Raw genomic sequence first — 26,087 nt, 5'->3', positions numbered from 1 at the left:
GTCTGGTGGTGATCTAGTCTGGTGGTGATCCTTTACAGTCTGGTGGTGATCCTTTACAGTCTGGTGGTGATCTATTCTGGTGGTGATCCTTTACAGTCTGGTGGTGATCCTTTACAGTCTGGTGGTGATCTAGTCTGGTGGTGATCCTTTACAGTCTGGTGGTGATCTAGTCTGGTGGTGATCCTCTACAGTCTGGTGGTGATCCTTTACAGTCTGGTGGTGATCTAGTCTGGTGGTGATCCTTTACAGTCTGGTGGTGATCTAGTCTGGTGGTGATCTAGTCTGGTGGTGATCCTCTGCATGCTGGTGGTGATCCTCTAGTCTGGTGGTGATCTAGTCTGGTGGTAATCCTCTACAGTTTGGTGGTGATCCTTTACAGTCTGGTGGTGATCTATTCTGGTGGTGATCCTTTACAGTCTGGTGGTGATCTAGTCTGGTGGTGATCTAGTCTGGTGGTGATCCTCTACATGCTGGTGGTGATCCTCTAGTCTGGTGGTGATCTAGTCTGGTGGTAATCCTTTACAGTTTGGTGGTGATCCTTTACAGTCTGGTGGTGATCCTTTACAGTCTGGTGGTGATCTAGTCTGGTGGTGATCTAGTCTGGTGGTGATCCTTTACATTCTGGTGGTGATCCTCTAGTCTGGTGGTGATCCTTTACAGTCTGGTGGTGATCATTTACAGTCTGGTGGTGATCTAGTCTGGTGGTGATCCTCTACAGTCTGGTGGTGATCCTCTACAGTCTGGTGGTGATCCTCTACAGTCTGGTGGTGATCTATTCTGGTGGTGATCCTTTACAGTCTGGTGGTGATCTAGTCTGGTGGTGATCTAGTCTGGTGGTGATCCTTTACAGTCTGGTGGTGATCTAGTCTGGTGGTGATCTAGTCTGGTGGTGATCCTCTACATGCTGGTGGTGATCCTCTAGTCTGGTGGTGATCTAGTCTGGTGGTAATCCTCTACAGTTTGGTGGTGATCCTTTACAGTCTGGTGGTGATCCTTACAGTCTGGTGGTGATCTAGTCTGGTGGTGATCTAGTCTGGTGGTGATCCTTTACATTCTGGTGGTGATCCTCTAGTCTGGTGGTGATCCTTTACAGTCTGGTGGTGATCATTTACAGTCTGGTGGTGATCTAGTCTGGTGGTGATCCTCTAGTCTGGTGGTGATCCTTTACAGTCTGGTGGTGATCCTTTACAGTCTGGTGGTGATCTAGTCTGGTGGTGATCTAGTCTGGTGGTGATCATATACAGTCTGGTGGTGATCCTTTACAGTCTGGTGGTGATCCTTTCTGGTGGTGATCTATTCTGGTGGTGATCCTTTACAGTCTGGTGGTGATCCTATACAGTCTGGTGGTGATCCTTTACAGTCTGGTGGTGATCTAGTCTGGTGGTGATCCTTTACAGTCTGGTGGTGATCCTTTACAGTCTGGTGGTGATCTATTCTGGTGGTGATCCTTTACAGTCTGGTGGTGATCCTTTACAGTCTGGTGGTGATCCTTTACAGTCTGGTGGTGATCCTTTACAGTCTGGTGGTGATCCTTTACAGTCTGCTGGTGATCCTTTACAGTCTGGTGGGGATCCAATAGTGATCGATGTCTCAACAGTATTATTTTCCTCTCTATTGTTTCTTCATAACTGAAGAAAGTGACACTGTATATACAGCAGTATGTAGGACTAACTATGCAGCAGTATGTGGACTAACTATGCAGCAGTATGTGGACTAACTACACTATCTATACAGCAGTATGTGGACTGACTACACTAACTATACAGCAGTATATGGACTAACTACACTATCTATACAGCAGTATATGGACTAACTACACTATCTGTGTAGACTAACAACACCATTTATACAGCAGTATGTAGACTAACTACACCATCTATACATCAGTATGTAGACTAACTACACCATCTATACAGCAGTATGTAGACTAACTACACCATCTATACAGCAGCATGTAGACTAACTACACCATTTATACAGCAGTATGTAGAATAACTACCCTATTTATACAGCAGTATGTAGACTAACTACCCTATCTATACAGCAGTATGATGACTAACTACCCTATCTATACAGCAGTATGATGACTAACTACACTATATACACAGCAGTATGATGACTAACTACACTATATACACAGCAGTATGTGGACTAACTACACTATCTATACAGCAGTATGATGACTAACTACACTATATATACAGCAGTAACAGGACACCCCTTCAAATGAGTGGATTCGTGTATTTCAGTCCCACCCGTTGCAGACAGGTGTATAAAATTGAGCACCCAGCCATGCAATCTCCATAGACAAACATTGGCAGTAGAATGGCCTTACTGAAGAGCTCAGTGACTTTCAACGCGGCACCGTCATAGGATGCCACCTTTCCAACATGTCAGTTTGGAAATACGTTCTCTGGAGTGATGAATCCCTCAAATATTATAAAATCTTTGTCTGAATCAGATTAAACTCTCACAAACGTATGAATCTGTTCATCCAGCATTGAGGTTTCACCTCTGAGTAAAGCCCTCTGGATTAGATGGCCTTAGATTTAGAACTATCAACAGATTTAGATCTATCAACAGATTTAGAACTATCAACAGATTTAGAACTATGAACTATCAACAGATTTAGAACTATGAACTATCAACAGATTTAGAACTATGAACTATCAACAGATTTAGATCTATCAACAGATTTAGAACTATCAACAGATTTAGAACTATGAACTATCAACAGATTTAGAACTATGAACTATCATCAGATTTAGAACTATCAACAGATTTAGAACTATCAACAGATTTAGAACTATGAACTATCAACAGATTTAGAACTATGAACTATCAACAGATTTAGAACTATCAATTTAGAACAGATTTAGAACTATCTATCAACAGATTTAGAACTATGAACTATCAACAGATTTAGAACTATATATCAACAGATTTAGAACTATGAACTATCAACAGATTTAGATTTAGAACTATCAACAGATTTAGAACTATGAACTATCAACAGATTTAGAACTATGAACTATCAACAGATTTAGAACTATCAACAGATTTAGAACTATGAAAATAAAAATATATCACCTATTGGGGAGACACCACAAAACATCTAAGTAAACTTCAATGGTATTTAGACAGTACATGGTGGCAGACTATCTGACCACTATCAAAAACAGATTTAGAACTATAGAACTATCAAGAGAGGACAGATAGAGACCGGTACAGACAAACCTGGCAACAGTCTGGCTAGAATCAGGATAGAATTAGAAAAGACAGACAAACATTGGCTGCCCACAGTCTTTTCATCACAGACACAGAGGGAGAGACCGACAGACAAACCTGGCTGCCCAGAGAACAGTCTGGCTAGAGAGACAGACAAACCTGAGAGATGGGAGAGAGACCGGTCATCACAGACAAACCTGGCTGCCCAGTCAGTCTGGTTCTGAGGGCTGCAGTCTAATTAACCCTGGCTGCCCAAACCAACCCCACAGACAAACCTGGCTGCCCAGAGCAGTCTGGCTAGGACACAGCACACCTCTGCCCAGAAAATCTGGCCATAGAGACCGGTCGTCAAGACAAACCTGGCTGCCCAAATCATTACAAAGGCTGAAAATAAAAATATATTCACCTATTGGGGAGACACTGGCTATAGAGACAAAACAAACCTCTAAGTAAACTTCAATGGCTGCCCAGAGAGGACAGTCTGGCTATGTCTCACAAAAACCTGGCTGCCCAGACAGTCTGGCATGGTGACAAACCTGCTGCCCAGACTATCTGACCACTGTGACTGGCCATAGATAACTGGCTGCCCAGGAAACACACTGACTAGGAGGACAGTCTGGCCACAGACTCAGTGAGACCTGGCCGGTCGTCACAGAGACAAACCTGGCTACAGAGAGGACAGTCTGCTATAGAGACCGGTCACAGACAAACCTGGCTGCTCAGAGAGGACAGATAGAGATAGATCTGGCTACTCAGAGACAGTCTGGCTACACAGACACACCTGGCTGCCCAGAGAAGACATTCTGACATTCTCACAGACAAACCTGGCTGCCCAGAGAGGACAGTCTGGCTATAGAGACTCACAGACAAACCTGGCTGCCCAGAGAGGACAGTCTGGCTATAGAGACCGGTCTGGAGAGGACAGTCTGGCTATAGAGACCGGTCGTCACAGACAAACCTGGCTGCCCAGAGAAGACATTCTGGCCATAGAGAGAGAGAGACCGGTCATCACAGACAAACCTGGCTGCCCAGAGAGGACAGTCTGGCTAGAGAAGACATTCTGGCCATAGAGACCGGTCATCACAGACAAACCTGGCTGCCCAGAGAGGACAGTCTGGCTATAGAGACCGGTCATCACAGACAAACCTGCTGCCCAGAGAGAACTCACTCTGCTCCAGGGGAGAGGTAGAGACAGAGCTGCATTTCCTATTACACTGTGACAAATACTCAGACCTAAGAGAATATTTCTTTCCCACAATTATCATCCAGTACAAAGAATTTGAAACTATAAAAGTAGAAGAGAAAATCTCATATTTATTGGGTGAAAATGTGTTTTGGCAGTCAAATATGTGTCCTCCTGCCACAACCTGAGGGACAGCCAGTGAAAAGTGCAAAGTAATGTCGATAATATTTCCCATCTGGTTTTGTTTTGTCTTTCATACCAGGTCATGTGACTTCTCAGTCATGTTGACACTGGTCTACTACCAAAGAATTTGAAACTATAAAAGTGGAGAAGAGAAAATCTGATTTATTGGGACAGCCAGAGGGACAGCCAGTTGAAAAGAGCAATGTGTTGCTCTTTTCAATGTGTTTTTGTTTGTCTTCTCAGGTTGAGACTGGTCTACTACTATTGATTTAATGTATGTATCATTCTCATTAATATTGTTGTCATGGTAATCCCATTTCCAATACTAATCAAATCAAATCACATTTTATACAACAGGTGTAGACCTTACAGTGAAATGCTTACTTACGTGCCCCGAACCAACAGTGCAGTTTCCAAAAGTACAGATAAGAATAAAAGTAGAGATAAAAGTAAAAAGTAAATAAAAAGGAGCAGTAAAAAATAACAAAATATACAGGGGGGTGTGGAGGCTATATACAGGGTATTACGGTACAGAGTCAATGTGGAGGCTATATACAGGGGGTACCGGTACAGAGTCAATGTGGAGGCTATATACAGGGTGTTACGGTACAGAGTCAGTGTGGAGGCTATATACAGGGTATTACGGTACAGAGTCAATGTGGAGGCTATATACAGGGGGTACCGGTACAGAGTCAATGTAGAGGCTATGTACAGGAGGTACTGGTACAGAGTCAATGTGGAGGCTATATACAGGGTGTTAGGTCAGAGTCAATGTGGAGGCTATATACAGGGTGTTACAGAGTCAATGTGGAGGCTACAGGGTGTTACGGTACAGAGTCAATGTGGAGGCTATATACAGGGTATTACACAGAGTCAAGTGGAGGCTATATACAGGGTGTTACGGTACAGAGTCAATGTGGAGGCTATATAGGGTATTACGGTAGAGTCAATGTGGAGGCTATATACAGGGGGTACAGAGTCAATGTGGAGGCTATATACAGGGTGTTACGGTACAGAGTCAATGTGGAGGCTATATACAGGGTATTACGGTACAGAGTCAATGTGGAGGCTATATACAGGGTGTTACGGTACAGAGTCAATGTGGAGGCTATATACAGGGTGTTACGGTACAGAGTCAATGTGGAGGCTATATAAGGGTGTTACGGTACAGAGTCAATGTGGAGGCTATATACAGGGTACGGTACAGAGTCAATGTGGAGGCTATATACAGGGTATTACGGTACAGAGTCACAGAGGGTCAGAGTCAATGGAGGCTATATAAAGGGTGTTACGGTACAGAGTCAATGTGGAGGCTATATAAAGGGTGTTACAGTACAGAGTCAATGTGGAGGCTATATACAGGGTGTTACGGTACAGAGTCAATGTGGAGGCTATATACAGTACAGAGTCAATGTGGAGGCTATATACAGGGTACAGAGTCAATGTGGAGGCTATATACAGGGTATTACGGTACAGAGTCAATGTGGAGGCTATATATTACGGTACAGAGTCAATGTGGAGGCTTACGGGTACAGAGTCAATGTGGAGGCTATATACAGGGTGTTACGTTACAGAGTCAATGTGGAGGCTATATACAGGGTATTACGGTACAGAGTCAATGTGGAGGCTATATACAGGGTGTTACGGTACAGATTCAATGTGCAGGGGCAGCGGTTAGTTGAGGTAGTATGTACATGTAGGTAGAGTTATTAAAGTGACTATGCATAGATGACAACAGAGAGTGGCAGTGGTGTGTGGAGGGGGAGGGGGCACTGTGAATAGTCTGGGTAGCCATTTGACTCGGAGGAGTCTTATAGCTTGGGGGTAGAAGCTGTTTAGAAGCCTCTTGGACCTAGACTTGGCGCTCCGGTACAGTTTGCTGTGTGGTAGCAGACAGAACAGTCTACGACTAGGGTGGCTAGAGTCTTTGACAATTTTCAGGGCCGTCCTCTGACACTGCCTGGTATAGAGATCCTGAATGGCAGGTAGCTTGGCCCCAGTGAGGTACTACCCTCTGTAGTGCCTTGCGGTCGGAACCCGAGCAGGCACAACCAGTCAGGATGCTCTCGATGGTGCAGCTGTAGAACCTCTTGAGGATCTAAAGACCCATGCCAAACCTTTTCAGTCTCCTGAGGGGGGAATAGGTTTTGTCATGCCTGCTTCACGACTGTCATGGTGTGCTTGGACCATATTAGTTTGTTGGTGATGTGGACACCAAGGAACTTGAAGCTCTCATCCTGCTCCACTGCAGCCCCGTGCATGAGAATGGGGGTGTGCTCGGTCCTCTTTTTCCTGTAGTCCGCAATCATCTCCTTTGTCTGGATCATGTTGAGGGAGAGGTTGTTGTCCTGGTACCACATGGCCAGGTCTCTGACCTCCTCTCTATAGGCTGTCTCGTTGTTGTCGTTGATCAGGCCTACGTTGTGTCATCGGAAAATTGAATGATGGTGTTGGAGTCGTGCCTGGCCATGCAGTTGTGCGTGAACATGGAGTACAGGGGGTGGCTGAGCACGCATCCCTGAGGGGCCCCTGTGTTGAGGATCAGCGTGGAGGATGTGTTGTTACCTACTCTCGCCCGTCAGGAAGTCCAGGATCCATGTGCCGAGGGAGGTGTTTAGTCCCAGGGTCCTTAGCTTATTTATGAGCTTTGAGGGCACTATCGTGTTGAACGCTGAGCTGTAGTCAATGAATAGCATTCTCAATAGGTGTGTCTCACATAGGTGTTCCTTCGGTCCAGGTGGAAAAGGGGAAGTGTGGAGTGCAATTGCATCAATTGCATCATATGTGGATCTGTTGGGGTGGTATGCAAAGTTTAGGGTTTCTAGGATGATTATGCTGATGTGAGCCATGACCAGCCTTTCAAAGCACTTCAAGGCTACAGATGTGAGTGCTACGGGTTTGTAGTCATTTAAGCAGGTTGCCTTTGTGCCACATCCGACGAGTGTCAGAGCCGGTGTAGTATGACTTGATCTTAGTCCTGTATTGACTATTTGCCTGTTTGATGGTTCGTTGGAGGGCATAGCGGGATTTCTTATAAGTTTATGGGTTAGATTCCCGCTCCTTGAAAGCAGCAGCTCTACCCTTTAGCTCAGTGCGGATGTTGCCTGTAATCCATGGCTTCTGGTTGGGGTATGTACGTACGTTCACTGTGGGGACGATGTCATCGATGCACTCGATACACCTCAATGTCTTCGGAGGAATCCCGGAACATATTCCAGTCTGTTCTAGCAAAACAGTCCTGTAGTTTAATATCTGCTTCCTCTGACCACTTTATTATTACATATACAACTATTATTATAATTGCTGTTGGTCTCACAATTTATTTTATCTGTACACTTTGACTATGTAAATAATTTAACTTGCCAAGTCTATTAAATAGAAAATTTAACTGAGAGACTGTTCTGCACATGGAGGCCTACAGCAGTTTTGCTATATTGACATTCTTATTCTGTTTTTCATATCACTCACCATCTGCTGTAGGAGTGGGTAAAATAACTACTTTAAAATAATCTAAATGTAATTCGGAGAAATTATAAATTATACATCATGGTGGCAACAATACACTGTACACATTCTGTACACTGAAGAAGTCGTGACTGCAGAGCAGCTTGATACTGTGTCACTGCAGCAGATCTGTTCTGTAACATAACAGACTGACTCCATATGCTCCTCTCCACCCTCCTCCTCTCCTTCCTCCTTGCCTTTCTCTCAGTGGGGGAGTCAGAAAGAGAGGGGGGAGGAAGAGAGAGAGAGAGAAAGAGAGAGAGAAAGAGAGAGAGATGGAGGGAGAGAGAGACGGAGAGAGAGAGAGAGACGGAGAGGGAGAGAGAGACAGAGAGAGAGAGACGGAGAGAGAGAGATGGAGGGAGAGAGAGACGGAGAGAGAGAGAGAGACGGAGAGGGAGAGAGAGACAGAGAGAGAGAGAGAGAGACGGAGAGAGAGAGACGGAGAGGAAGAGAGAGACGGAGAGAGAGAGAGAGAGACGGAGAGAGAGAGAGAGAGAGAGAGAGAGAGAGAGAGAGAGAGAGAGAGAGAGAGAGACGGAGAGAGAGAGAGAGAGAGACGGAGAGAGAGAGAGAGAGAGAGAGACGGAGAGAGAGAGAGAGATGGAGAGAGAGAGAGAGAGAGAGAGAGACGGAGAGAGAGAGAGAGAGAGAGACGGAGAGAGAGAGAGAGAGAGAGAGAGAGACGGAGAGAGAGCAGAGAGAGAGAGAGAGAGCGAGAGAGAGACAGAGAGAGAGAGAGAGACGGAGAGAGAGAGAGAGACGGAGAGAGAGAGAGAGAGAGAGAGAGAGACGGAGAGAGAGAGAGAGAGACGGAGAGAGAGAGAGAGAGAGAGAGACGGAGAGAGAGGCAGAGAGAGAGAGAGAGAGAGAGACAGAGAGAGAGGGGGGCAACCAGTGAAGAACAAACACCATTGTAAATACAACCCATATTTATGTTGATTTATTTTCCCTTTTACACATTGTTACAACAGTGTATATAGACATATTATGACATTTGAAATCTAGTCTATAATCCTTTGTAACGTTTGAGAGTGTAATGTTTATTGTTCATTTTTTATTGTTTATTTGACTTTTGTTTATTATCTATTTCACTTGCTTTGGCAATGTTAACATATGTTTCCCATGCCAATAAAGCCCCTTGAATTGAATTGAGAGAGAAATAGAGAGAGAATAGAGAGACAGAGAGAGAGAGAGACGGAGAGAGAGACGGAGAGAGAGAGAGAGACGGAGAGAGAGACAGAGAGAGAGACAGGGAGAGTGAGAAAGAGGGAGAGAGAGACGGATAGAGAGAGAGAGAGAGAGACGGAGAGAGAGAGAGAGAGAGAGAGAGAGAGAGAGAGAGAGAGAGAGAGAGAGAGAGAGAGAGAGAGAGAATAGAGCGACAGAGAGACACTATCTAGGTCAATGATATTCTTTCATATCCTTCAGCAGCAGAGGAGAGAAGGCCGGGGATCGGCTGCTTAGAGCCTCCACATATTCTCACCACCATGTGTGTATGTGTATGTGTATGTGCGTGTGTGTGCGTGCATGTGTGTATGAGAGGTCGATAGAAAGAGAGAGAAAAGGGAAGAACAGAGAAAGATACAGTAGGGCAAGCATCTACTCTGCACAGCTGAATAACTTGAAATGCAACCCTTCAAAAACCCCTTTTGGTTTCAGGTAGAACCTTTTTGGGGTTCCCCGTAAAACCCTTTCCACAGAGGGTTCTACCTGTAACCAAAAATACGTTATTCTATGGGCCAAATAACCTGGAGCCAAAAAGGTTCTACATGAAACCTATGGGTTGTCCCCATAGAATAACGTATTTATAGAACCCTCGGTGGAAAGGGTTTTACGGGGAACCTTAAAAAGGTTCTACCTGGAACCGACAGCCAAATAACCCTTCTGGAAACCTTTTCTCTAATAGTTTTTCAAACGGAGCACAGCGTTTCTCCCACAAATGGGTATTGTCACTGAAGCTATTCGCCATGTTTTGCAGTCAGGATAGAGATGATCTAATTTGGACAAACTGCTAAAACTATAACACACTCTGTTAGGATACAAGCAGGAAGGAGACACTGTCTGCATCCCAAAATGTACCCTATTCATTATGCATAGGACTCTGGTCTAAAATAGTGCACTATGAAGGGAATAGGGTTCCATTGGACTCTGGTCTAAAGTAGTGCACTATATAGGGAATAGGGTTTCATAGGCCTCTGGTCTAAAGTAGTGCACTACGAAGGGAATAGGGTTCCATAGGACTCTGGTCTAAAGTAGTGCACTATATAGGGAATAGGGTTCCATAGGACTCTGGTCTAAAGTAGTGCACTACGAAGGGAATAGGGTTCCATAGGGCTCTGGTCTAAAGTAGTGCACTACGTAGGGAATAGGGTTCCATAGGACTCTGGTCTAAAGTAGTGCACTATATAGGTAAAGAGCTAAAGGAAGACCCCACCGTGTATAGACGTAAGTGTCTCTACTGTTACCAAGATGGCATAGCAGTTCAGACGTCTTTTGTCCTCGTCTTGTCGTGTCCCGTATATACAGTGCCTTGCGAAAGTATTCGGCCCCCTTGAACTTTGCGACCTTTTGCCACATTTCAGGCTTCAAACATAAAGATATAAAACTGTATTTTTTTGTGAAGAATCAACAACAAGTGGGACACAATCATGAAGTGGAACGACATTTATTGGATATTTCAAACTTTTGTAACAAACCAAAAACGGAAAAATTGGGCGTGCAAAATTATTCAGCCCCCTTAAGTTAATACTTTGTAGCGCCACCTTTTGCTGCGATTCCAGCTGTAAGTCGCATGGGGTATGTCTCTATCAGTTTTGCACATCGAGAGACTGAAATTTTTTCCCATTCCTCCTTGCAAAACAGCTCGAGCTCAGTGAGGTTGGATGGAGAGCATTTGATAATTGGATATCTTTATGTTTGAAGCCTGAAATGTGGCAAAAGGTCGCAAAGTTCAAGGGGGCCGAATACTTTCGCAATGCACTGTACTTAGGTGTCTGGTTAGACTGTAAACTCTCCTTCCAGACCCATATCAAATATCTCCAATCCAAAGATAAATCTAGAATTGGCTTCCTATTTCGCAACAAAGCATTCTTCACTCATGCTGACAAACATACCCTTGTAAAACTGACCATCCTACCAATCCTCGACTTTGGCGATGTCATTTACAAAATAGCCTCCAATACCCTACTCAACAAATTGGATGCAGTCTATCACAGTGCAATCCGTTTTGTCACCAAAGCCCCATATACTACCCACCATTGCGACCACCATTGGCGACCTGTACGCTCTCGTTGGCTGGCCCTCGCTTCATACTCGTCAAACCCACTGGCTCCATGTCATCTACAAGACCCTGCTAGGTAAAGTCCCCCCTTATCTCAGCTCGCTGGTCACCATAGCATCTCCCACCTGTAGCACACGCTCCAGCAGGTATATCTCTCTAGTCACCCCCAAAACCAATTCTTTCTTTGGCAGCCTCTCCTTCCAGTTCTCTGCTGCCAATGACTGGAACGAACTACAAAAAGCACTGAAACTGGAAACACTTATCTCCCTCACTAGCTTTAAGCACCAACTGTCAGAGCAGCTCACAGATTACTGCACCTGTACATAGCCCACCTATATTTTAGCCCAAACAACTACCTCTTTCCCTACTGTATTTATTTTATTTTATTATTTTGCTCCTTTGCACCCATTATTTTTATTTCTACTTTGCACATTCTTCCATTGCAAATCTACCATTCCAGTGTTTTACTTGCTATATTGTATTTACTTTGCCACCATGGCCTTTTTTTGCCTTTACCTCCCTCATCTCACCTCATTTGCTCACATCGTATATAGACTTGTTTATACTGTATTATTGACTGTATGTTTGTTTTACTCCATGTGTAACTCTGTGTCGTTGTATGTGTCAAACTGCTTTGCTTTATCTTGGCCAGGTCGCAATTGTAAATGAGAACTTGTTCTCAACTTGCCTACCTGGTTAAATAAAGGTGAAATAAAATAAATAAATAAATAGGGAATAGGGTTCCATAGGACTCTGGTCTAAAGTAGTGCACTATATAGGGAATAGGGTTCCATAGGACTCTGGTCTAAAGTAGTGCACTATATAGGGAATAGGGTTCCATAGGACTCTGGTCTAAAGTAGTGTACTATATAGGGAATAGGGTTCCATAGGACTCTGGTCTAAAGTAGTGCACGACGTAGGGAATAGGGTTCCATAGGACTCTGGTCTAAAGTAGTGCACGACGTAGGGAATAGGGTTCCATAGGCCTCTGGTCTAAAGTAGTGCACTATATAGGGAATAGGGTTCTATAGGACTCTGGTCTAAAGTAGTGCACTATATATAGGGAATAGGGTCTCATAGGACTCTGGTCTAAAGTAGTGCACTATGTAGGGAATAAGGTGCCATAGGACTCTGGTCTAAAGTAGTGCACTATATAGGGAATAGGGTTCCATAGGACTCTAGTCTAAAGTAGTGCACTATATAGGGAATAGGGTTCCATAGGACTCTAGTCTAAAGTAGTGCACTACATAGGGAATAGGGTTCCATAGGCCTCTGGTCTAAAGTAGTGCACTATATAGGGAATAGGGTTCCATAGGCCTCTGGTCTAAAGTAGTGCACTACATAGGGAATAGGGTTCCATAGGCCTCTGGTCTAAAGTAGTGCACTATATAGGGAATAGGGTTCTATAGGACTCTGGTCTAAAGTAGTGCACTATATATAGGGAATAGGGTCTCATAGGACTCTGGTCTAAAGTAGTGCACTATGTAGGGAATAAGGTGCCATAGGACTCTGGTCTAAAGTAGTGCACTATATAGGAAATAGGGTTCCATAGGACTCTAGTCTAAAGTAGTGCACCATATAGGGAATAGGGTCCCATAGGACTCTAGTCTAAAGTAGTGCACTATGTAGGGAATAAAGCAACATTTGGCACGCAGGTACGTGCAGACATCACTTTACTGAAACCTACATTTAGAACAAAATTAACTTGTGATCACAAATGCTAAAATCACCTGAAAATCTCTTTATTTAAACAAAATGATATTTCATTCAAGTGGATTGGTTAAAGCGGTTTGGTTAAAGCGGATCGGTTAAAGCGGATTGGTTAAAGCGGATTGGTTAAAGCGGATTGGTTAAAGCGGTTTGGTTAAAGCGGTTAAAGTGGATTGGTTAACGTGGATTGGTTAAAGCGGTTTGGTTAAAGTGGATTGGTTAACGTGGATTGGTTAAAGCGGTTTGGTTAACATGGATTGGTTAAAGCAGATTGGTTAAAGCGGTTTGGTTAAAGCGGTTTGGTTAACGTGGTTTGGTTAAAGCGGTTTGGTTAAAGCGGATTGGTTAAAGCGGTTTGGTTAAATTGGATTGGTTAAAGCGGTTTGGTTAAAGCGGTTTGGTTAAAGCGGTTTGGTTCAAGCGGATTGGTTAAAGTGGATTGGTTAAAGCGGTTTGGTTAAAGTGGATTGGTTAAAGCGGTATGGTTAAAGTGGATTGGTTATTCCCATCAGCTTGACTTTTCTCTGAAGATGTCAAAGGAATGAGACCTGCTCTAACATTCTCGCCTTTCTTCTACCGGATGTTTTGGACTCATTTTCTGCAGCAACCCCTCTGTTCTCCATACGGTCTGGTGTATCCTCTCTAACCATGTGGACAGAGCAGCTGCAGTATTTACCCAGAAGCCCAGAGGCCTCTAACCAACAGACGGGAGTCTAGGCAAAGCCACCAGCGTTCCTGAACCGTTTATAACAGGCCCTGTAAGCTGTCTGCTGGTTGAATCATATCACACGCTAACAGTGGGGGACTAGAGTCATATGACTCTGACTCTCTCACTCCCTCCCTCTCTCTCATCCTCTCTCTCCTCTCCTGATGTGGTTTAAGCATAGTTGTGGACATAGAACATTCAATAATGTTATTTTTCTATTAAAAAAAAATGTAATCTTGAGAGAGAAAACCTAAACAATTTTGGAAAAATGGAAACCTGGAAAAACTAAATGGAAAAAAAACGCATTTGGAAAACGGAACGGAATCAGGGAAAAAAAGTAATAGATTTTATACGTCCCTACTCCTCCACCCCTCCTCTTCCTCTCTCTCCTCTTCCTCTCTCTCTCCTCTTCCTCTCTGTCTCCTCCTCTCTCTCTCCTCCTGCCATCTCTACCTCCTCTTCCTTCTCTGTCTCCTCTTCCTTCTCTCTCTCTTCTCTTCCTTCTCTGTCTCCTCCTCTCCCTTCTCTGTCTCCTCCTCTCTCTCTCCTCCTGCCATCTCTCTCTCCTCTTCCTTCTCTCTTTCCTCTTCCTTCTCTCTCTCCTCCTCTCTCCCCCTCTCTCTCTTCTCTTCCTTCTCTCTCTCCTCCTGCCATCTCTCTCTCCTCTTCCTTCTCTCTTTCCTCTTCCTTCTCTCTCTCCTCCTCTCTCCCCCTCTCTCTCTTCTCTTCCTTCTCTCTCTCCCCCTCTCCCTTCTCTCCTCCTGCCATCTCTCTCTCTCCACTTGCAACCTGCCAGGTCGTTTCATAACCACTAGGCCTTCCTGCTGAGTTAATCCATGTAAAGGTTCCAATCCCTCGGACGGACGGACGGACGGACACACACACGCGCACACGCACACACGCACACGCACACACACACACACACACACACACACACACACACACACACACAGTAAAAGCTGCTGTAGAATGTCAGCTAGGATTCCCTGCAAGGTTACATATACAGCCCATTCAGTCATGTCTACAGTAGGAGGTGCTGATCTAGGATCAGTTTAGCCTTTTAGATTGAGACGCTTTGTGAATACGGGCAGTTCTTTGTAACTAATCGCCAACTTTCCATTGATATTAGGAGTATGTTTATCTGAACATCTGTTTCTCTCTTAATAACTAATGTTGAACAACAACATTGTTATCAGTTGGAATATGCTCCTCCCTCCCTCCCTCCCTCCCTCCCTCCCTCCCTCCCTCCCTCCCTCCCTCCCTCCCTCCCTCCCTCCCTCCCTCCCTCCCTCCCTCCCTCCCGTCCATGGGAAAGAAAAAGGCAGCTGTCAGTAATGAGTGATCACATTAGATTTAAATGGAAATATAAGTTAGTAGTGGACTCAATTTATTTTATATTTTTATTTTACTAGGCAAGTCAGTTAAGAACAAATTCTTATTTTCAATGACGGCCTAGGAACAGTGGGTTAACTGCTTGTTCAGGGGCAGAACGACAGATTTGTACCTTGTCAGCTCGGTGATTCGAACTTGCAACCTTTCGGTTACTAGTCCAACGCTCTAACCACTAGGCTACCCTGCCGCCAAGACTAGAGAGCAATGGCCAAGACCAGAGAGCTGTGTAAGGACATCAGGGATACAACTTTAGACCTGCACAAGGCTGGGATGGGCTACAGGACAATAGGCAAGCAGCTTGGTGAGAAGGCAACAACAAATCGTCAGTGTACCAAATACTGTACATCTCTGTTGACATAGCAGTGCAGATTTCCCACAGGTCACAAAACAGCTAAATTTACATGAAAAGAGCTGAATCTTTTTATTTATTTTTATGTATGTATTTATTTATTCTTTATTTAACTAAGCAGAATGAAATGTAAAAGGCTTCGTTGATATTTCACAGAGATACGTTTGTTTTTGTGAGAAATCTTCAAAAGAAGAACAGGAATTTAGAATGAAAATAAAAAGCGAATATACTAAACTATGAAAATACGACATGACTTGGAGAAGAAAAAATAATCAATCAATCAATCATTTAATTATTCAATCAAATCATTTAATCAATCAACCAATCATTTAATCAATCAATCAATCATTTAATCAATCAAGCAATCATTTAATCAATCAATCAAATGTATTTTTGAAGCCCTTTGTTTTTTTACAATCAGCCGATGTGCTGTACAGAAACCCAGCCTAAAACCCCACAACAGGAAGCAATGCAGATGTAGAAGGAAAGGTGGGGAAGTGAGTGTCAGGTAGCCAACCAGCAGCCTGAATTCCTGCACAGAATCCAGCCTAGTGATGGAACTTCTTTCCCCCTTCTTCTCTGGCCTCCATTGAGTTAGTAATTCTGGCCATTCTACAAGGGTAAAAAGTCCAATAACTTTTTTTTAACAGATTGTGAGAGACATGAAGTTTGGACTATTGGTTTTCTTAGAGGATTATCTACACAATTAACATATTAGTTTACCCATTGGTCAAAATATGCATTTTTTGATTGGATACCCTAATCTTTGATACAGAAAATATGATATTGATATTGTACTGGTTAACACTGGAGAGGAGTCACTTGAGGCAGACTGTAATTAGCCCCAGATCCAGCTAGCTCCAGAAGCTGCCAGGCTAACAGCAGACAGTGTTTTTCTGGGGCAACCCACAGGGAGAAGGAGAGAGGACTGTCTCTCTATCTCCTCTCTCTATACCTCCCTCACTGTGTCTCTATCTCCTCTCTCACCTACACCTTCCTCACTTTGTCTCTCCTATGTCTCTCAATCCTCTCTCTACACCTTCCTCACTGTGTCTCTCTATGTCCTCAATCTACACCTTCCTCTCTCTCTCCTCTCTCTACACCTTCCTCACTGCTGTGTCTCTCTATGTCCTCAATCTACACCTTCCTCACTGTGTCTCTCTACACCTTCCTCACTGTGTCTCTCTCTACCTCCTCTCTCTACACCTTCATCACTATGTCTCTCTACCTCCTCTATCTCCTCTACCTCCACCTCCCTCTGTCTTTCTCTACACCTCTTCTAGGGTTGGGCAGTATCCAGATATTCACATCGTCATCACCTATCAGTCCTTCTCCATCATCCTATCAGCAGACAGACTGATGTGGAGCTACTGTTCTCCATCATTCTATCAGCAGACAGACTGATGTGGAGCTACTGTTCTCCATCATTCTATCAGCAGACAGACTGATGTGGAGCTACTGTTCTCCATCATTCTATCAGCAGACAGCACTCTGATGTGGAGCTACTGGTCTCCATCATTCTATCAGCAGACAGCACTGATGTGGAGCTACTGTTCTCCATCATTCTATTAGCAGACAGACTGATGTGGAGCTGCTGTTCTCCATCATTCTATCAGCAGACAGACTGATGTGGAGCTACTATTCTCCATCATTCTATCAGCAGACAGACTGATGTGGAGCTACTGTTCTTCATCATTCTATCAGCAGACAGACTGATGTGGAGCTACTGTTCTCCATCATTCTATCAGCAGACAGCACTCTGATGTGGAGCTACTGTTCTCCATCATCCTATCAGCAGACAGACTGATGTGGAGCTACTGTTCTCCATCATTCTATCAGCAGACAGCACTCTGATGTGGAGCTACTGTTCTCCATCATTCTATCAGCAGACAGACTGATGTGGAGCTACTGGTCTCCATCATTCTATCAGCAGACAGCACTCTGATGTGGAGCTACTGTTCTCCATCATTCTATCAGCAGACAGCACTCTGATGTGGAGCTACTGTTCTCCATCATTCTATCAGCAGACAGACTCTGATGTGGAGCTACTGTTCTCCATCATTCTATCAGCAGACAGCACTCTGATGTGGAGCTACTGGTCTCCATCATTCTATCAGCAGACAGCACTGATGTGGAGCTACTGTTCTCCATCATTCTATCAGCAGACAGCACTCTGATGTGGAGCTACTGGTCTCCATCATTCTATCAGCAGACAGCACTCTGATGTGGAGCTACTGTTCTCCATCATTCTATCAGCAGACAGCACTCTGATGTGGAGCTACTGTTCTCCATCATTCTATCAGCAGACAGACTTCTCCATCATTCTATCAGCAGACAGACTGATGTGGAGCTACTGTTCTCCATCATTCTATCAGCAGACAGCACTCTGATGTGGAGCTACTGTTCTCCATCATTCTATCAGCAGACAGACTGATGTGGAGCTACTGTTCTCCATCATTCTATCAGCAGACAGCTCTGATGTGGAGCTACTGTTCTCCATCATTCTATCAGATGATGTGGAGCTACTGTTCTCCATCATTCTATCAGCAGACAGCACTCTGATGTGGAGCTCCATCATTCTATCAGCAGACAGCACTCTGATGTGGAGCTACTGTTCTCCATCATTCTATCAGCAGACAGACTGATGTGGAGCTACTGATTCTATCAGCAGACAGACTGATGTGGAGCTACTGTTCTCCATCATTCTATCAGCAGACAGACACTCTGATGTGGAGCTACTGTTCTCCATCATTCTATCAGCAGACAGCACTCTGATGTGGAGCTACTGTTCTCCATCATTCTATCAGCAGACAGACTGATGATGGAGCTACTGTTCTCCATCATTCTATCAGCAGACAGACTGATGTGGAGCTACTGTTCTCCATCATTCTATCAGCAGACAGACTCTGATGTGGAGCTACTGTTCTCCATCATTCTATCAGCAGACAGACTGATGTGGAGCTACTGTTCTCCATCATTCTATCAGCAGACAGCACTCTGATGTGGAGCTACTGTTCTCCATCATTCTATCAGCAGACAGCACTCTGATGTGGAGCTACTGTTCTCCATCATTCTATCAGCAGACAGCACTGGATGTGGAGCTACTGTTCTCCATCATTCTATCAGCAGACAGCACTCTGATGTGGAGCTACTGTTCTCCATCATTCTATCAGCAGACAGCTGACTCTGATCATGTGGAGCTACTGTTCTCCATCATTCTATCAGCAGACAGACTGATGTGGAGCTACTGTTCTCCATCATTCTATCAGCAGACAGCACTCTGATGTGGAGCTACTGTTCTCCATCATTCTATCAGCAGACAGACTGATGTGGAGCTACTGTTCTCCATCATTCTATCAGCAGACAGACTGATGTGGAGCTACTGTTCTCCATCATTCTATCAGCAGACAGACTGATGTGGAGCTACTGTTCTCCATCATTCTATCAGCAGACAGACTGATGTGGAGCTACTGTTCTCCATCATTCTATCAGCAGACAGACTGATGTGGAGCTACTGTTCTCCATCATTCTATCAGCAGACAGACTGATGTGGAGCTACTGTTCTCCATCATTCTATCAGCAGACAGCACTGATGTGGAGCTACTGTTCTCCATCAATCACTGTTCTCCATCATTCCCATCAGCAGACAGACTGATGTGGAGCTACTGTTCTCCATCATTCTATCAGCAGACAGACTGATGTGGAGCTACTGTTCTCCATCATTCTATCAGCAGACAGACTGATGTGGAGCTGATGTGGAGCTATGTTCTCCATCATTCTATCAGCAGACAGCACTCTGATGTGGAGCTACTGTTCTCCATCATTCTATCAGTTTGTGGAGCTACTGTTCTCCATCATTCTATCAGCAGACAGACTGATGTGGAGCTACTGTTCTCCATCATTCTATCAGCAGACAGACTGATGTGGAGCTACTGTTCTCCATCATTCTATCAGCAGACAGACTGATGTGGAGCTAATCATTCTATCAGCAGACAGACTGATGTGGAGCTACTGTTCTCCATCATTCTATCAGCAGACAGCACTCTGATGTGGAGCTACTGTTCTCCATCATTCTATCAGCAGACAGCACTCTGATGTGGAGCTACTGTTCTCCATCATTCTATCAGCAGACAGCACTCTGATGTGGAGCTACTGTTCTCCATCATTCTATCAGCAGACAGACTGATGTGGAACTGTTCTCCAATTCTATCAGCAGACAGACTGATGTGGAGCTACTGTTCTCCATCATTCTATCAGATGACTGATGTGGAACTGTGGAGCTTGTTCTCTCATTCTATCAGCAGACAGACTGATGTGGAGCTACTGTTCTCCATCATTCTATGGTCACAGACAGACTGATGTGGAGCTACTGTTCTTTTCTATCAGGACAGACTATGTGGAGCTACTGTTCTCCATCATTCTATCAGCAGACAGATTTTGGAGCTTACTTTTCTCATTCTATGTGAGAGCACTCTGATGTGGGTTTTCTCATTCTATCAAACATACTATGTGGAGCTACTGTTCTCCATCATTCTATCAAGACAGCACTCTGATGTGGTTAAGAAACTGTTCTCCATCATTCTATCAATGTATAGAAAAATGTCAAGCTAAATAGTTTCATCATTCTATCAGAGAAACTGATGTGGAGCTGGCTATTTCCAAATTCTATCAGCAGACAGTATGTGGTATATTCTCCATCATTCCACCCACACAGACTCCCTTCACCTGGTATATCATTCTATCAGCCACACCTGATGTGGAGCTACTTTCTCCATCATTCTATACAGTATACCACCCAGACAGACTGATGTGGAGCTACTGTTCACCATCATTCATATACAGTATACCACCCTACAGACACCTACTCCATCATTCATCAGCAGGTATGTGGAGCTACTGTTCTCCATCCACCAGACACTCTGACCTACTCCATCATTCATCCAGACAGCACTGATGTGGATACTGTTCTCCATCATTCTATACCACCCATGTGGAGCACTGTTCTCCATCATTCTATCCTTCACCTGGTATATACAGTATACCATCCCACATGTGGACTACTCCCATTTCACCAGGTGATATACTACTATACCCACCCACACCTACTCCCATTCACCTGGTATATACAGTTCTACCACAGCCAGCACCTGATGTGGAGCTCCCCATTCACCTGGTATATAGCAGTATACCACCCACACCTACTCCCTTCACCTGGTATATACAGACAGCACTATGTGGAATAGTTCTCCACACCTTGAAGAAGCTCCCTTCACCTGGTATATACAGTATACCACCCACACCTACTCCCTTCACCTGGTATATACAGTATACCACCCACACCTACTCCCTTCACCTGGTATATACAGTATACCACCCAAACCTACTCCCTTCACCTGGTATATACAGTATACCACCCAAACATCAGCTACACCTGATCCCTTCACCTGGTATATGTTACAGTATACCACCCACACCTTCCCTTCACCTGGTATATACAGTATACCACCCACACATGTGGAGCTACTCCCTTCACCTGGTATATACAGTATACCACCCACACCTACTCCCTTCACCTGGTATATACAGTATACCACCCACACCTACTCCCTTCACCTGGTATATACAGTATACCACCCAAACCTACTCCCTTCACCTGGTATATACAGTATACCACCCACACCTGGTATATACAGTATACCACCCACACCACTCTGATGTGGAGCTCCCTTCACCTGGTATATACAGTATACCACCCACACCTACTCCCCATCATCACCTGGTATATACAGTATACCACCCACACCTACTCCCTTCACCTGGTATATACAGTATACCACCCAAACCTACTCCCTTCACCTGGTATATACAGTATACCACCCACACCTACTCCCTTCACCTGGTATATACAGTATACCACCCACACCTACTCCCTTCACCTGGTATATACAGTATACCACCCAAACCTACTCCCTTCACCTGGTATATACAGTATACCACCCACACCTACTCCCTTCACCTGGTATATACAGTATACCACCCACACCTACTCCTTCACCTGGTATATACAGTATACCACCCACACCTACTCCTCCTTCACCTGGTATATATAGCCACCCATACCAGCTACCCTTCACACTTACCACCCACTCTGATGTGGAGCCTCTCCTTCACCTGGTATATACAGTATACCACACAAACCTACTCCCTTCACCTGGTATATACAGTATACCACCCACACTACTACTCCTTCACCCGGTATATACAGTATACCACCCACACCTGGTATATACAGTATACCACCCACACCTGCTCCCTTCACCCGGTATATACAGTATACCACCCAAACCTACTCCCTTCACCTGGTATATACAGTATACCACCCACACCTACTCCCCATCACCCGGTATATACAGTATACCACCCACACCTACTCCCTTCACCCAGGTATATCATTTTATCAGTATGTTCCACCCAAACCTACTCCCCATTCACCTGGTATATACAGTGTGGAGCTACTGTTCTCCATCCACCCACACCTACTCCAGCTTCACCTGGTATATACAGTATACCACCCATGTGGAGCTACCTCTCCCTTCACCTGGTATATACAGTATACCACCCACACCTACTCCTTCACCTGGTATATACAGTATACCACCTGTTCACACAGACTCTGATGTGGAGCTACTGTTCTCCATCATTCTATCAGCACTCCCCATCACCTGGTATATACAGTATACCACCCACACCTGATGTGGACTCCCTTCACCTGGTATATACAGTATACCACCCCATCTGTTCACCAGACAGCACTATGTCCCTTCACCTGGTATATACAGTATACCACCCACACCTACTCCCTTCACCTGGTATATACAGTATACCACCCACACCTACTCCCTTCACCTGGTATATACAGTATACCACCCAAACCTACTCCCTTCACCTGGTATATACAGTATACCACCCACACCTACTCCCTTCACCTGGTATATACAGTATACCACCCAAACCTACTCCCTTCACCTGGTATATACAGTATACCACCCAAACCTACTCCCTTCACCTGGTATATACAGTATATCCACCCACACCTACTCCCTTCACCTGGTATATACAGTATACCACCCAAACCTACTCCCTTCACCTGGTATATACAGTATACCACCCACACCTACTCCCTTCACCTGGTATATACAGTATACCACCCACACCTACTCCCTTCACCTGGTATATACAGTATACCACCCACACCTACTCCCTTCACCTGGTATATACAGTATACCACCCACACCTACTCCCTTCACCTGGTATATACAGTATACCACCCACACCTACTCCCTTCACCTGGTATATACAGTATACCACCCAAACCTACTCCCTTCACCTGGTATATACAGTATACCACCCAAACCTACTCCCTTCACCTGGTATATACAGTATACCACCCACACCTTCACTCCCTTCACCTGGTATATACAGTATACCACCCACACCTACTCCCTTCACCTGGTATATACAGTATACCACCCACACCTACTCCTTCACCTGGTATATACAGTATACCACCCACACCTACTCCCTTCACCTGGTATATACAGTATACCACCCACACCTACTCCCTTCACCTGGTATATACAGTATACCACCCACACCTACTCCCTTCACCTGGTATATACAGTATACCACCCACACCTACTCCCTTCACCTGGTATATACAGTATACCACCCACACCTACTCCCTTCACCTGGTATATACAGTATACCACCCAAACCCTACTCCCTTCACCTGGTATATACAGTATACCACCCAAACCTACTCCCTTCACCTGGTATATACAGTATACCACCCACACCTACTCCCTTCACCTGGTATATACAGTATACCACCCACACCTACTCCTTCACCTGGTATATACAGTATACCACCCACACCTACTCCCTTCACCTGGTATATACAGTATACCACCCACACCTACTCCCTTCACCTGGTATATACAGTATACCACCCACACCTACTCCCTTCACCTGGTATATACAGTATACCACCCACACCTACTCCCTTCACCTGGTATATACAGTATACCACCCACACCTACTCCTTCACCTGGTATATACAGTATACCACCCACACCTACTCCCTTCACCTGGTATATACAGTATACCACCCAAACCTACTCCCTTCACCTGGTATATACAGTATACCACCCACACCAGTATACCACTCCCTTCACCTGGTATATACAGTATACCACCCACACCTACTCCCTTCACCTGGTATATACAGTATACCACCCACACCTACTCCCTTCACCTGGTATATACAGTATACCACCCAAACCTACTCCCTTCACCTGGTATATACAGTATACCACCCACACCTACTCCCTTCACCTGGTATATACAGTATACCACCCACACCTACTCCCTTCACCTGGTATATACAGTATACCACCCACACCTACTCCCTTCACCTGGTATATACAGTATACCACCCACACCCCTTCAATCTCCCTTCACCTGGTATATACAGTATACCACCCAAACCTACTCCCTTCACCTGGTATATACAGTATACCACCCACACCTACTCCCTTCACCTGGTATATACAGTATACCACCCACACCTACTCCCTTCACCTGGTATATACAGTATACCACCCAAACCTACTCCCTTCACCCGGTATATACAGTATACCACCCACACCCTACTCCCTTCACCCGGTATATACAGTATACCACCCGCACCTACTCCCTTCACCCGGTATATACAGTATACCACCCACACCTACTCCCTTCACCTGGTATATACAGTATACCACCCACACCTACTCCCTTCACCTGGTATATACAGTATACCACCCACACCTACTCCCTTCACCCGGTATATACAGTATACCACCCAAACCTACTCCTTCACCCGGTATATACAGTATACCACCCACACCTACTCCCTTCACCTGGTATATACAGTATACCACCCAAACCTACTCCTTCACCTGGTATATACAGTATACCACCCACACCTACTCCCTTCACCTGGTATATACAGTATACCACCCACACCTACTCCCTTCACCTGGTATATACAGTATACCACACACACCTACTCCCTTCACCTGGTATATACAGCATACCACCCAGTATGGCCACACAAAACAGGCAGGCAGTATGGCCACACACACAGCACCAAGTATAGCTGCTCCTCATCACATTACAACTCCCAGAATGCAACACCTCTGTGCTAACAGGCTGCAGACGCTGTCCAATCAGAGGCTATATCACATCACAGACAAAAATACCACATGACACAAACAGCAGCAATCTAATAAACACAAGGATTTAAGACCTCTCACTAAACAGAATCTGTCTCTTTCATTTCTGGATGTGTTTAACTTTTACCAGTGGCCAAAACTCAGGGAACAGTAATCCTAACTCTGAAAGCCAGGGAACAGTAATTCTACCTCTGAAAACCAGGGAATAGTAATTCTACCTCTGAAAACCAGGGAACAGTAATCCTAACTCTAAAAGCCAGGGAACAGTAATCCTAACTCTGAAAGCCAGGGAACAGTAATCCTAACTCTGAAAGCTAGGGAACAGTAATCCTAACTCTGAAAGCTAGGGGAACAGTAATCCTAACTCTAAAAGCCAGGGAACAGTAATCCTAACTCTGAAAGCTTGGGAACAGTAATCCTAACTCTGAAAGCCAGGGAACAGTAATCCTAACTCTGAAAACCAGGGAACAGTAATCCTAACTCTAAAAGCTAGGGAATAGTAACATGGTCAAACCAACCAATAGCCTTCAAAAGACCCTGGCAATAGCCTTCAAAAAAGACTCCTCCCTTCCATATTAACTCTGTCAGGTCATTATGATGGAGCCTGTTTAGAGATCTCGTCGTCGTCCTCCTCCTCCTCTTCCTCCTTCCTCCCCCTCTCCCTCCTTCCCCATCAGACCTCCTCCCCTCCCTCCCTCCCTCCCTCCCTCCCTCCCTCCCTCCCTCCCTCCCTCCCTCCCTCCTACCTCCTACCTCTTTATTTCTGTCCAGTTCATTGTGCAGAGCCTGTTTAGAGATCTCCACCTCGATGATCCTCTGTCTCAGCAGCTCATTCTCATCTTCAGCCCTGGTCCTCTTGTCTTCTACATTCTCCAGCTCGTTGTGCAGACGCACTGACACATCTTTGGCCACCTGCACAGGGACACAGTTACATGGGGACACAGTTACATGGGGACACAGTCACATGGGGACACAGTCACATGGGGACACAGTCACATGGAGTCATGTGTGACGTGTGAGAAGTTTTGAAGACATTGAGGTACATAACACAGTACATAAACACAGTACATAAACACAGTACATAAACACAAACACAGCACATAACACAGTACTATCAAAAATAATTTACTGGAACTTGTTACAAATGGGGGAGTCACCCATGATTCGCCAAACAATATTTTGAAATAGGAAGGAAAGTAATTTAAGCATATGTTTTTGTTTCAGTCTCCTCCATCTCCGCTAACCAAAGATAAATTATATGGATTTCTTTTCCT

The 26,087-nt window shown here is 44.8% G+C and overlaps 1 protein-coding gene across 1 annotated transcript in view; it reads right to left on the bottom strand.

The window, feature by feature from the left end:
* LOC135518618 (microtubule cross-linking factor 1-like) overlaps positions 1–26,087 on the bottom strand; it is a 190,725-nt gene that overhangs the window by 152,560 nt on the left and 12,078 nt on the right. The window contains 1 exon segment of the mRNA XM_064943778.1: positions 25,567–25,725. Within this exon segment, the coding sequence (XP_064799850.1) occupies positions 25,567–25,725 (159 nt within the window).

Source organism: Oncorhynchus masou, chromosome 3 (assembly GCF_036934945.1).
Source record: "Oncorhynchus masou masou isolate Uvic2021 chromosome 3, UVic_Omas_1.1, whole genome shotgun sequence".
NCBI classification, from domain to species: Eukaryota; Metazoa; Chordata; class Actinopteri; order Salmoniformes; family Salmonidae; genus Oncorhynchus; species Oncorhynchus masou.
This window is presented reverse-complemented; position numbering and strand designations above follow the sequence as displayed.